The 15364-nt window shown below is 36.3% G+C and overlaps 1 protein-coding gene across 8 annotated transcripts in view; it reads right to left on the bottom strand.

Moving 5' to 3' along the window:
* ASXL3 (ASXL transcriptional regulator 3) overlaps positions 1-15364 on the bottom strand; it is a 173782-nt gene that overhangs the window by 45405 nt on the left and 113013 nt on the right. The window contains exon 1 of one of the 8 annotated variants that reach the window (XM_017951657.3): positions 9829-14612. The exons of the other annotated variants lie outside the window; for them this stretch is intronic. Within the exon in view, the coding sequence (XP_017807146.1) occupies positions 9829-9834 (6 nt within the window). The 5' untranslated portion in view covers positions 9835-14612. Of the gene's footprint in view, positions 1-9828; positions 14613-15364 lie in introns of those variants that run through there. 8 annotated transcript variants of the gene reach the window in all.

Genomic DNA, 15364 nt, shown 5'->3' with positions numbered 1-15364 from the left:
TTTAGGTGGACCAAAATCATAGATACTAAAATGTCCATAGAAGCAAAATCATAGATACCAAAATGCCCATGTTATCTTGATTATTGGTAGCTTGATAACTTGTAGAGGTAGCTCACTATCTTTGATCTTTTTCCTTGGTTATTAGAAGCCCTTTGTATTTTCATAGAAATTTTAGAATAATAATATCAATGTTCCTAAAAGTACAGCTATTAAAAGTAACTCCAAAATGAAAAAGACAAAAACAAAAACAAAAATGTCCATCAAGAGAATAAGGAATTATGATGTCACTCAATGGAAATACTACACAGCAATGAGAACTGTTGCTACATACAACAAAATTAGCTAAATACAACAGAGTACATACCGAATGATTCCAGTATATAAAGTTCAAACACAGACAAAAGTAGCTGATGGTGAAAAAAGTCAGGAAAGTAGGTCATTTTGTGTGGGTATTAACCAAAAGGGCAACAGGAGTTTCCAAGATGCTAGGGTATGTTCTCTCTTTTTAAAAAATCTGGATGCATTATAAGGCTATGCTCCCTTTTTAGAAAAAATCATTAAGCTGTACAGCTATCAGGTGGGCACTTATCTGTATGCATGCTGCGTTCCAATAAAACTTTCACACAAAAATTAATGAATATTTTTCCTTCCATAATTTCTTCAATTTTATAACTGATCTGTAGAACAAGAAAGATAAATACAGTAGTTGAGGAACATCTGGCATCCATAGTATCATGGAGGGATATTTGGTGGGAAAATTTGGAGCTTGTTGAATATAATGTGGGTCTAATATTTTTCTGCAGTTACCTGCAGCTTGGTATGTATTTAAAAATAAAAAAAAAAATAGAGTTCATACTTGATTTTGCTGCTGAAAATGTCTCTTTTGATATAAATTAGAAGTTTGTAGTAGTTAACTGATCATGCTTTAAAATTTAATAAACTGTCACACACATTAGATATAAGGAAAATATTTTCAGTTAAATTTAAAAAAAACATAATATCCTCATTTGGAAATGAGTCTATATAAAATTGGTGGGCTGGTATCCCAGTACTTATTCTTCCCCAGTGAAATAAATATGTAGTAGATATTGAAAACATAATAAATGGTAGCTTCATCGTTATGCTATCTTCTGTAATATAAATTTTATGCATGTACATTTTAAGATATCCAGAAAACAAAAATATTTATCTCTTAAGAATCAACTGTATATTGAAGTATTAAAATATATTAACATGATAAATATACCTAAGCTATTAAATATGTCAAATAATATCTGAAAATAATAGCATATTCAATTTTAACCAATTTTTCTTGGCTTTGTTCCTTTCCTGTCAACAGAATTTCTGAATGGATAAAATATTAGAAGAAAAATTTAAGAACACAGATGACAGAAAGTAACACTCTGGAAACTATCCCAAAAGGAGATTAAAGAAACTGGGTAAACTGAATCACTTAAAACATTTCCTCAACCCTCCATTGAAACAGACTTTCTATATTCACCATTTATTTAATGATATTTCTAATGTATAAAATACAGTATTTGAATAATCAGGATTTTGGTACTAAAGTATCAATGAATAAAAACTAATCCGTAAAGGCTTAATACAACATTGCTCTAGGCAAGGAAATCATATTATAAATATCATTAACACCTTTGACTTCACACATTATCAATGGCAATGCTTCTGTTTTAAAGTACTGTACCATTTTCTAAGTTTGTGTATCTGACTGCTTCTAGATTATAAAATGTTGAGCACAGGCACTGTATCTACTCATTTTTATCCCCAATGGCTGTCAAAGAAATGGGACACTTACGAGTAGCAAAATGCAATTTATGTTATTGTGATCACTGAAAACCTACCAAAATAATGACAAAATAAAGGTAAAAATCAAAGAAATGGTCTTCTTTGAGGAAACAGTACTTTAAACAATTACTTATTAAAATAGGTATTTATAACAGAAACTGTCAACCTCCCTGTGTTAATGACAACATGTAATATAATACTCTCTTTAGAGGCATCTGTAATATCAAAAAGCTTGGCAAACTGCAACTTTTCTTGAATGTGAAGTGTAACTTAAGATAATAGGAAAGAATATAAAGGAGTTTCTATGAGGTGTTTTTACTAACAGAAATAAGATGTTAATATGAATTTCATTTAAAAACAGTTATTGAGTACCTACTACATTATAGCACATATTGAAATATACATACACTACTACTATGTCACTTTTTGGAAAAGAGCAGTTTATTTAACAAGTGCCTTTGGCATACTTGGAAATCTAGCAGAAGAAAACAACTTTAAACAAAAATTTATTACCATATAAAAAAGTTACATAAAAAAATCTAAAGGTAATAGTTATTCTTACAGAATGGTGGTGTGGGGAGCTCTGTGCAACTGTTCCCTGGAGAATCAATCATAATGGCAAAAAATATTTTAAAAATTACCCAGGTAAGAGTATCTGGAAATTCGCCCCAAGGGCATATAACAAATGAAGAAACAGTTATTCAAAAATTCTGCTAAATCTTGGAAACTACTGCAAGAATCCGTGTCACTTAGGTTCTGATCCATACATTCCATCCTATAGATTCATGTGAGGGAAGCTCCTCTCCAGGCAATTTTGGCCACAAAGTATGGAGAGGGACAGGAGTGGGAGTTGTGGGGGCATGATTTCTCCTCTCTCAATTCCCAGTTAATTGACACAGTAATCAATGGGAGAGGCAAAGGCAGGTCTGCAGCATTTCTCATTCCTTCCAGCTTCGAATTCCAAAGGCTAAATACCTGGCAAGTACAACCAAGAGGTCAAGGGCTCCTTTCTTTTGGGCAGTGGCCACTCTAGGGTGGTGGCTCCACCCTATAAGTGACAGGCCAAGAATACTAGGGCCCTTGCCCCAGCTCATTCATAGGGTGGATGTTTCATTCCAGAAGAGGCAAGCTGAGTAACCCCACCCAGTGCTCTGCTACTAAAGCAAAAATGTTACTTCTGTCCCCATCTGGAGCAGTGACTCTAGATTTTGTATAGGCAGAGGAAGACCGTAAGAACAGAGTTTCTACAGTCTCCCTAAAGCAACCATTTAGTATAGAGTATAGGGAAGTTTGTGCCTAAGAGTGATCTTGAAACCAATGGAGATTTTGGTCATGAGCAATTTAGAGGAGACTGGTAGCTTTATGAACGTAACAAGCTAAAAAGTAAATCAACTAACGTACCAGAGAGAACCAGGAAAAGAGATAAATAAGAGGGGCTCCCTTGGGACCTGAACCACCTCAAAAACTGGCCTAAAAAACACACTGCAAAGGAACTGAAATTTAATTTTATCAGACTATGGAGCAATTTATGCCCAGCACATTGTTGAAAACAATAAAGCAATCAGGCAGCAATTAATGAACCTAAGGTCTGGGTGTGATAGGAAAGCAGATTATAAAATCTTGAGCAGTGATTATTATCTTAATAATTTTATCCTCATTGCTTATCAAGGAAATAGTAGACTTAGAAACAGGTTCACAATGGCAAATGTAATTTTACTGTGAATGGCAAATGTAATTTTACTGTGACCATTGAAAACCTAATTCATAAATGGCAAATGAAATTTTACTGTGACCACTGAAAACCTAATATAAATTAATTTATGACTGGCAAATGTAATTTTACTGTGACCACTGAAAACCTAATATAAATTAATTATCCCATTCCCCAAACCAAATATAAACAAACTCCTAAAAATTATAGTATATAATGATAAAATAAAGGTACAATTAAAAGAAATACTCTCCATCTCTGAGGAAAATATACTTTAAGTAATTACCACATTTCACTTAGCCATTCATAATAGCTTAACAGAGAGAGATCAGGGAAAAGGGAAGGTCCATGGTGACTGTGCTGATGACCAAGGCTGTGCCTCTTCATGCTGCAGAGAAAGTAGCTTCACTAAAATAATACAGTCAAATCGCTAACCAAGTTAGTAAAAAGACAACAATAAAAACAATTCCTGAAGGAAGAGAGTAGCAGTATACATGGATGCCATAAGATATAACCTATAACACCCACTTGCAAAAAGAATGAGAGAGAGAGAGATACAGATAGGCAAAGAAACTGGAAAGAATGACTCAGTCTAGAAAACAATCAGACAAGAAAATCTTCTATGAAATGTTTGATGTTGGATTTAACAGAAAAAGTTTTTGAAGTAGGCATTTTAAATATCTTTAAATATCTAAAGTAAACCATGTTTACATATATTAAGGAAGGTATAATGACAGTGTCTCATCAAATACAGAACATCAATAAAGAGAGAGTGACAACGAAAAAGAATGAGATGGAAATTCTGCATTGAAAGGTAAAATAACGAAACTGAAAATTTCATTAAGAGGGGCACAACAGTAAATTTGAACTAGCAGATGAAGGTATCAGTAAACTTTAATATACAGTAATAGAGATTATGCATTCCAAAGAAGGGAAGAAATAATTTAAATAAGGAACAGACATCATAGATATGTGGGGTACAAGTACTACTATGGGTAGTAGAAGTGATAAGAGAGAGGAAAAGGAGAATAAAATAGTAATAAAAAATGTTTAACTTTCTAAATTTGATGAAAAACTACCTACAAAGTTCAACAAATGTTAAGCAGGATAAATGCAAAGTGATTCATACCCAGACACATTCTGGTAAAAATGCTGAAAGCCAAGGAGAAAATTCTGAAAACAACAAGAGAAAAATGACTTATCATGTATAAGAGAACTATAATAATATTAACAGCTTGCTTCTCATCAACCCAAAAATCAGTGAAGAAAAAAATCATATACGATAACATTAAAAGAACAAAATAGTAAGGAATAAATTTAATAAAAATATAACACTTATACTCTGAAAACTAAAAACCACTATTGAAAGAAATTAAAGATCTAAATAAGTGGAAACTCATCCTCTGTGGACAGATCAGAGGACTTGGTATTGTTAAGCAATGATGATACTCCTTAAAGAGATTTATAGATTCAAGGCAATTCCTATCAAAATTCCATCTGGCTTCTTGATAAAAATTGGCACACTTATCTTAAAATTCTTATGGAAATTCAGGGACCCAGAATAGACAAAACCATCTTGAAAAAGAAAAGCCAAATTGCAAAACTCACACTTATAAAAATCTGAAGGGAAAAATTTTAAATATAAAAAGATTAGAATACTTTGGAGGATATTCATATATTATTAATGTAGGGAATATATTCTTTAGACTGAAAAACCCAAATCATAAAGAAAAAGCTCACTTTTTTTTTTTGTATAGCTGCTAATAACTTCAAAAAAAGACAAACGACAACAACCTTTTGGAAAATACCGTGTAAAATGCCCCAAACTGCTTTATTACTGTAACTTTTAACCCTCATCGTGCTCTTCTCTCTGACCTCGCTAGCATGTTAACTTGCTCCTACCATGACCATTCTTGAACTTGTGACCCGCTGTGTCTACTCAACCCTTTACTTTTACCCAGTCCATTGTTCTTTCTTCATTCCCCTCCTTTTCAAGTTCAGCTTTTCTGGTCCATCACGTCAACAAGATTCTTGCCCTTCCTGTCTTTTGAATACATCCATATGGCTAAAGCTCAATCTGTCGTGGATGGTTCCATTCTACAGCCAACATTTTTTGGAAAAATTTAAGCAGAGAGGTTTGTTAATAAAGCATTCAATTTCAGGGCCCTTATCACTCTCTAAGGTAGCCTGATGTGCTTCTTTCAGTGAACCTGCTTTCTCACTCTTCAGTTGCTATTTCAACCTTCACTCTCTTCTCAGTTGCTATTTCAAACTTTATTCTCTTCTGCTCAAGCTTCTTACCTTCCTCCCTACCCTCATCCTACCTATCACTACCAGTACATGATCCTGATATCTATTTTCGTGGGGGGGAAAAAAAAGAACCTGTGGTGATGAGACAGGAATGCCCTAGATTTTGCACTAGGAAACTTCACATACATTTACCCACTTTCTTCCTCTCTTCCAGTTTTTCTGGAAGCAGTCCTCTGTCTCCTTTCCACGAAAAAATATCTCCACCAGTGCCTCAATAACCATCTATTCCACCCCTGCCTTCAGGGATCATTACAGTAAGCCACCAATTTCTATTTTTATCTTAATTACTTAATTGCTCCCTCTCATAGGGCCTCTATCACTTTGATCTCTAAACATATTAAATCCTTTGCCACATGAAAAAATAAACCAAACAAAACCTCATCTCTCTCCTTAACATGTTGTTCCAGTTACCCCTATGCCTGCTCCACTTTCAGGCAAATTTACTAAAAAGACAAGTCTGCATTCTCAACTTCTTTCTTCTCTAACTTACATCTTATTTAACTCCAGCCTAGATTTCTCCTGAACAAATAAATGAAATGGTTCTCAAAAAATAGGCTAATTATAAAGGAGATAAAATTATCATTCTTACAAGTGATATATTTATCTGAAAAACTCAATAATATCAAATAAAAACTTACAATTATAAAAAATTGAGTAAAATGGTCTAAGAAAAAAATAGCTTTCACATACACAAAACACAAGGATATTACAAAATAAAATACCCCATGTATTATAGCAATTTTAAAAAGAACAGTGGCGTCAAAATACTCAGCAAAAAAATTGAGATCTAATGCTCCATTTCGTTGTTCATGTCACACGTTACATTTTCATGTTCTTTGTAGGGGAATGTGAAAGAGTTCTATGAAATATTCTCCTTCCAGTCTATTCTGAAACCACTCCAAACTAGCTTTTCACCCCGAGAATGGTACCAAAATTGTGCCTGTCAAGATCACCAGTGAATCACATAGGTGAAATTGACAGTAAACCTGCAATCACCATCTTACTCAATACATGAGTAATACTCAATAATCTCTATCACTCCATCTTCAAATTTGCCTATTCTTTCATTTGCCAGTTCAAATTTATTACTGCGGCTCTAATGAAATTTTCATTTTATTCTACTCTTCAACCCAGAATTTCCATTTGATTCCTTCTCATTGTCACTATTCTTTATTGATGATGTGTATTTGGTGTGACACTGTCATTATACATTCCTTAATTTATGTAAGCATGGTTTCCTTTAGATATATGAAGATAATTATAATGCCTGCTTTGTAGTCTTTTTCTGTTCAATCTAACATTAGAGCATTTCATAGAAGATTTTCTTGCCTGACTGTTTTCTAGACTCCTGAGTCATTCTTTCCTATTTCTTGGCATATATATGTACCTCTCCCTCTCTCTGTCTCTCTTTTGAAAAGTGGATATCTTAGACTATATTTTGTAGCATTTCTATATACTGTTACCCTCCCCTGCCTTCTTCAAGTCTTAGTTTTATGGTTGTCTTTTTATTAACTTGGTTAGAGATTTGGCTATATTATTTTAGTGAAACAACTTTCCCTACAGCACAAAGAGGCACAGCCTTGGCCATGAGCACAGTCACCCTGGAACTCCCCTTTTCCCTGATCCCTCTGTTAAACTATTATGAATAGCTAAGTGAAGTGTAGTAATTACTTAAAGTATATTTTCCTCAGAGACAGAGAGTATTCCTTTCCTCTCCTAAAAAATAAACCATGCCCTCCTTCCTAAATACTCAGTTCCTAAATAGCATTGGAAGTGTATTCAATGATACAATTCTAGTTTTATGCTACCCCACTTCACTGATGATTACTTTTCTGATTCTTCTGTAAGCTCATTCTCTTTTATTCAGCCATTAAAATTTGGAAATCTCAGACTTAAGCCCTCTTCTAAATCTATTCTATAGCCCTTTGTGTTTATAAAAATCCACGGTTTTAATTAACAGGCTTACATCAATGGTTCCCAATTCCTTTTAACTCCACCTTAGAAGTTTAACCTCCAGACCTGTAGAGCCAATTACTTATTCATTATTTCCACATAGATTTCTCAAATGCACCTCAGATCCAGCATGTCCAAAATGGAAAACATGCTGTCTTCTCCATTTGTGCTACTAAAACAAAACACTCAAGACTGGGCAATTTATAGAGAACAGAAACATATTTTCTCACAGTTCTAGGGGCTGTGAGATCCAAGATCAAGGCACCAGTAGAGTTGATATCTGGTAAAGGATATTCTATGATTCCAAAATGGCACCATGTTGCTGTGTCCTCACTTGTTATAAGAGAGAGAAAGTCCAGGCAGGTCTCTGAAATCTCTTCTATAAGGGTTTAATCCCATTCACAAGGGCAAAGTCCTCAGGACTTAATCACTTGTCAAAAGGCCCCACACCTCTTAGTAACATCAGCCTGGAGTTCAAGTTCCAACATTTAAATCCTGGAGGGATACTTACATTCAAACCATAGTACATATTCTTCCAGCTTTACCTATCTCAGTTAATGGCACCACTATCCATCTCCTGGGCTAGCAATACACTGAAGCTGAGTCAGGGAAAACAATGTAGTTATAGTTCACAGGAAGGGAATAGGAGAATAGAGTATCATAGAGAGAAAATTCTGGAGTTCTTAAGCTGAATGTTTTTTAAAATTATTATGATTTTTTTGAGAGACAGAGTCTCATTATGTTGCCCAGGCTGGTCTCCAACTATGGGGCTCAAGTCATCCTTTCCCCTTGGCCTCCCAAAGTGCTAGGATTACAGGCACGAGCCACTGTGCTGGGCCATCAGCTGAATGCTGATCAGCCCACAAGTGTGAGAAAATTACCAGAGGTTGGGCAATAACCACCTGAAATGAATAGAGGTAACAGTGTCCTGTGCTTATACAAGGCCAGGAACAGCGCCTGTTCTCATTAGTCAGATTGGAAAATCACATGCCTCAGTGGTGGGGAAGACTTCACTATAGACTGAGCACTAATCTGGTTCTGTCTAAGATATCGTAAGATTCCAAAGTATCAAACCGTTTCCAAAACTTCAACTGCATCAAATTCATTCATGTGCCAGCTCAGAAGCTCTTTTTTCTGTTCTTCAAATTTGTATTTCCAGGGAGCTTTGTGCATGTTCACTACTTCTAATGTTGTTTCTCTTGCTAGACTATAAGCTCAGAGAAGGCAGGACTCACGACAATCTCATGTAACATAGTATCTCCAATGTCTAGAACCTGACATAGCCCATCATACAATTTCAATTGATATTTGTAAAATAAGTATATTCTTTTGAATCAACTCAACTTTATTAACAGATACTGTTCCGATCATTTTCATCCTATTTTAGTAACACATAAAGAGTCATGTTCTCTGAACTGTCACACGGGGGTCTCTTTTTTTAAACTGCCAAATCTTTCCTATGTCTAGTTATTGATTTCTGTCCTTTCCTTCTAAGAGGGTGAAGTCAGTAGGTGTTGGGTGACTCATAGACATTGAGACGGCTTCCATCAGAAACTCTGTTGGATCCTGCACAAATCTTTCATTCGCAAATAAACAATCAGGAAAAAGTACATGTTTATGTTTACTCTAGATGACACTTGTCCAAGTTGAGGTTGGCAGTTGTGAGAAGCAGAGATTGATTCTTCAACAAATAACATTTTACCCATGTATTTGGTGATACGTCATTGAGGTGGAGCCTTTCTTCGGCTAGCAGGTCAGCTAGGCTTTAGCTAGAATGCAAGACAACTCCATAGCAAGCTCAGCCTGGAAACATTTTCTGCAATGGGATCTTGCTGTTATAGAGACTAAATCCTGATGAACACTCCCAGAAAGCAAGAATGATATTGAGATGTGCTCCTCCCGACTGCTCCACCCTTGCCTCTAGCCCCCATCACTCAGAGCTAGTTCTGGGCAGGAAAAATCAGCAGTCCCTTCTAGTCAGATCCCACAGAGTTTCCTCCTGAGACAGTCACTCCCACCCATCATCCCTCTGGTTAATCTAATCTCACCTTCATTATCTCCTGCAGAAACTCCTCACAGTTTTTGGCATCTGGATGGCATTCTTACCCTAGGTTCCATGACTGATAAAGAAATATATTAATGGGGAAAAGCCAATGTCACTTGAATGAGGAATTGGAAGTGGTGAGGGGAATTAAATATGCATATTTATACTAACGCTTTAATCCAGAGGTTCAAACGTCATTACACTGTTGATTTCCTGCTTAGAATTGATTCTTTTATTCCTTTACAATGAACTTTAACAAATTTTACAACTGGAATCACAGTATTTTCTGGGGCAACTATATTTTTTGAATAGGGTTTAATAAATACTGGGAGTTCTAAAAATGACTTTATAAGTGAAATCAGTTTTCTTTTCTCTAACTTTGACCCTAATTTAGGGAAGACTTACTGTATGACACCTGTTCATAATGATCAGTGGTGACCCTGGCCTTAGAATGCTCCTTACTAAAAGAACAGGCACTAATGTGTAATCTACCACATGCATGATTCTCTCCCTCAAACTGTCTCTCTTTCATATTTAGGACAAAGCAAATGTTAAGTCATTTATCATTCCTGGATAAACAGGCAGCTAAGAATTACACATACATATATTATTAAGTAAATTATGTAAGAGAACAAAAAGAGAATTATGTAAATATTAGAGGGCAATATTAAGTATTTAGTAATCCAATATGCTAGTGGTAGTGGATTATACATGGCCAAAGATACCCTTCCAGGCTATGAAGCTGCTGCTTAGTAGCCTGTACAAAAGAGAAAGAAAGTGGTTTAATGCACAGAACAGTATGTTATTCAGGTTAAGTGATTTTGTGTTTCTCTATTAACTGCCTTATGCATGGACTAGAATCGGCTCTGTTTGCTGGATTGCCTATTATGTGCAATTACTCGAAACTCTCTAATTAATTGAGTCTATAGTTATTTTACACACACTGAAGCAGATACCCATGAACAGGATTTGATGTTAAATATCAGTTAGCTAAGAAATGAATAATATATAGGTAAAATTACTTTCCTCCATAAAGAAATTCCATCTTATTAAATAAATTATATATACCTCCATACCCTCCATGAAGCCCAATGGTGAGAATGAAAATATCCAAGCATGATTGGCCAGAATATCTTTGGCTATGTATCATTTACTATCACCAGTAAATGACTTAGGCAAGAAGAAATAATGGATCTTCTAAGTACTTTAAGATATGCTTTCAGACTCAGCGAAAAAGCCAAAGTGTCAGCTCCATTAAAATAATTACATTTCAAACACACACTTACTTTTACCTAAAGGCTTAAGATACTAGTATTTTTCATATATTTAATACTTTTGAATTTTATAATCTTTTAAGTAAATTGACATTTCATTATATAAACTATTGGTAGAATAAAATAACAGTATAATTTTTAAATCAATATATACAGTACATAGAGCAATCTCTAAGAGGAGCCTGAGTTATCGAAAATGTATGAGCTATTTCCACAGAGGAAAAAGACGGAAAGCCCTTTCGCATTTGCATTTATAAAGGCTGCAAGACTTCTTTAAATATATACACTGACGCCAACAGAGCCATCAGAAATCAATAAATCACATTCTCCTGTGCTGTAAAACGTCTGACACATACATCCATTTTCCTAGTCCAAAATTCTCCGCAAAAGGGACTGTGTAAATGTTCCATTTTAGTTTAATGACATTCTCCACAGTTAAAATCATGTGCATTATTGCCAGTGAGTGCAGAATCGGAGGAACACAAAGCTAGATAGGATTTTAAAGAGCCTACACAGTACCTACCCTTCAGTGGCTATTTAACAGACCATAGACAACATAGATATAAATGCGAAAAGAATTGAGAGTTTAGTAAAAATTGACTAAAATGCTGCAATTACCATTTGGACAAAAAAAAAATAGTAGGCATAACTTATTCAGAAGCAGGTGGGGGACAGTCTTATAAATATTTCCAGAGATAGCCCCGTCAGCCCTGATAGCACCAAATAGAGGGAGTCAGAGAAGAACATCAAGCAAAAATGGTATCGATGACAGAAATGACAACAACCTATTCATCAGTGAGGTTCAATTTGAAAGTGTAATAAAAACTTTAATAGGACTCCACTTTAGTTGACATTTATTCCACCAGCTGCCATATATTTTTTAAAAGGTCACAACATTGTTCTATGTAGACACAGTTTATAAAGTACAAATTCTTAAAGAAAGGAGAGATCTGCTATGTATAATCGAGGAGGTTCTAAAAATTCTCCAAGCACATCTTGCAGAGAGCTATGCACAAAGGCATGTCTGGCTACAAACCCGAGCAGTGAATTTATTAAGCCAATATTCCCATATGGGGGATTGAGGGAAGAACCACTTGTAATTCTACCTATCTGCTACCACTGACCAATCCTGCTCTGACTTCTTGGTTTCTCTGTATTTCATCACTGAACCAAAATGCTGTCTGTGGTCAAGAAGATGACTTTGACCCATGTGTTTGCCTAAACCTGATCATATCCAAAGTGTGTTACTCTAGTACCCCGTAACACTTCATTTATCAACACACTTTCCTTCCTTCCAACCTATATTTTCCTCTCCGCTCAGTCGGCCCAGCTCCTCCAACCTTACTTTCCTTCCTATGCTGCCTGAAACTCATAATCAACCACATCTAATCAGTCAACAAGAACCTTACAAGTCTCCTAAAATCCTTCAACTCCTTCAAATTTGAGCCTTTGTAAATCTCTACTTTTGCAAAATCTAACTTCTGGCACATGTGTAGCCAAGATAAATGCATAAAGATTTAGCATTGCTGGGGTGAAAAACATATAAATAGACCAACTGTGTCCACTGCCATCTCTTCTCAAATGTGCCCTCAATGATTCTCAGCAACCACTTTTTTCTGCAGGATGAAATTCTCTATGAAAATCCACCAAGCCACTTTTCATGACCTTTTTACTCTCCTGAAATCCCTGATCCTCTAGTTTCTTAGCAGACGCTTAGATACAGCACCATGCAGGTGAAAACTTTCACTTCCTACTGCATTTTCCATATTTACTTATTTTTTACTCTTTCTTTCCTGCTTCCCTCTGATCTCAGAAATCAATACCCTTTTTCTTTTTCTTAAATAAGCTTTATGTCCAATTTAAGTCAATTCTTTCTTATGTATTCTAAAACTTTTTGCAGTAAATCAAATCGTCTCTCTTCCATCTTAAATTTCTCCAATTAACTGCCTCAATTTTAAGCCAAAAGCATGTTTAAGTCTACCCCAGCTTTAAAATATTACCAATCTTTTGCTATTCTCAAATGCACAATAAACATAATGCCAAAAACATGTATTCAGCACCTCCTTCTCCCCCAAATTCAATTGCCAAGTTTGGATGACTACTTCCAAAATGTCCAATATGGACTGAATTGTGCCTCCACAAAATTCACATATTGAAGCCTTAACCTCAACATGATTTTCTTTGGAGATAAGGCTCTTAAAGAGGTAAATAAGGTTAAATGAAGTCATAATAGCAAGGCCCTAGGCCAAGAGGCCAAGTAGAGAGGCCTCAGGAGAATCCCACCATACTGGCACCTTTATCTTAAACTTCAAGCCTCAAGAACTGTGAGAAAATAAACTTCTGTTGTAAGCCACTGGGGCTGTAGAATTTTGTAATGGCAGTGTGAGTAGACTGATAAACAGTTATTTTCTATTCTATAGTATCTGTGGCTAAGGTTCTTACATTTATTAGACAAGTTAAATTAGCTTGCTAAGTAATTTCCCAGTCTATATTCACTCAATCACCACTTTGGGAAACCTTTACTGAGCACCTACTATGTGCTAGGCAAAATGAGGAGGAGAAACAAAGGACTGTCCTGAGGCCATTATTCCAATGAGGAAACAAACACATGAACAAGTTAATTAGAGACTATAGGGAGTGCCAGGAAGGAAATAAACAGAAAAATAAGTCAAGAAACTACTAAATAAGGTGTTTTAGGTGGGAGGGGAGGCAAGAAAAGCTTTTTGTGAAAAGCTTGCGGGGGATGAGAAGGAGCTGGTCTTGCCAAAGGCATCCCTGTCAGGAAAGCATCCCTGCAGAACTATTAGGAAGCAGAGAAGCTAAGACACAGAAAAGGCTTGGGTTTGAGAAAGAGGAAGGAGGGTATGGCTAACTCCCAGAGCAAGGTGGGGAGTCTGGGACTCCTCCTCCTCTGCTCTACGCTTCAGTCCCTCATCACAGCTCTTTTTCAAACACATAAATATATGTATGCCATGTACCAATGTAAAATCCTGGTATGTTCTACATAGCTTACTGACATTTGAAGCCTTTTAGAAAAACGCTTGTTCTAACCTACCTTTGCAGCCTCAATTTATTCACATTATATCCCAGCCATTTCAAATTATGTGTTGACAGACAAAAAGTACTTTTCTGCCTTTGCATCGTGGGGACAAGGAACATCATGTGGAGAAAAAGGATGAGCTTGGAGTTGGACAAACCTGTGTTTCCATTCTCACTCCCATGGTTTTACTTGGAGAAAGTTGGGTTAGACCTTTTTCCTCCCCAACCCTCAGCTTCTACATATAGAAAGTGGGGTTGATAATACTGTTTAGAACATTATGGTAAAAACTGCTGATAATATATGCAGAAGACCCAGCATTATACCTCATCATCATTACTGGCACATATCCTCTACTGGAATCCCTCCACATTTCTTTACCTGATAACCTTCCTGTATCTTTCCAGACCCAGCCCAAATGACACCTCCCCTTTCAAGCCTTCTCTAAATCTTTTTTTTTTTTTTTTTGAGACAGAGTCTCGCTCTGTCGCCCAGGCTGGAGTGCAGTGGCGTGGTCTCGGCTCACTGCAAGCTCCGCCTCCTGGGTTCATGCCATTCTCCTGTCTCAGCCTCCTGAGTAGCAGCTGGGACTACAGGCGCCGCCACCAGGCCCTGCTAATTTTTTGTATTTTTAGTAGAGACGGGGTTTCACCGTGTTAGTCAGGATGGTCTCGATCTCCTGACCTCTTGATCCACCCGCCTCGGCCTCCCAAAGTGCTGGGATTACAGGCGTGAGCCACCGCGCCCGGCCACCTTACGGACAATGTAATTATCTCCTCTATGTTCCCATAGCATGATACATATACTACAATCAGAGCACTGTTGTGTAATTATAGGCTTTTACATCTCTTTCTCCCCTCTAGAACAATTCTCTCTTTCAGGACAGGAACTGTAACTTATTAGCAGTTACATCATCAGAGCTAGCAGACTCTGGTGAATTGTAGGCATTAAATACGCTTTGGTTGAATAAATGAAATGAAATATACATCCCATTCCTACCCCAAACCAGTATAATTTTCTTACACCTCTATTACTCAACTTCCTCACAAGGTCTGCTAGTCAAGAGTCCCAGCAGGCACAAACAGCTCCTTCAAGTTGGAATCATTTGAGGAGAGTAAAGTGATGACTTAAAAAGGTATGGCCCAGGGGCTGCAACACCAGAGGACAGTGCAGTAAACTAGAACTAATAATGGGAGCTAGTGTTTGACATGAATTGTGAGGGGAGGCAG

Source organism: Papio anubis, chromosome 19 (assembly GCF_008728515.1).
Source record: "Papio anubis isolate 15944 chromosome 19, Panubis1.0, whole genome shotgun sequence".
Lineage (NCBI taxonomy): Eukaryota > Metazoa > Chordata > Mammalia > Primates > Cercopithecidae > Papio > Papio anubis.
This window is presented reverse-complemented; position numbering and strand designations above follow the sequence as displayed.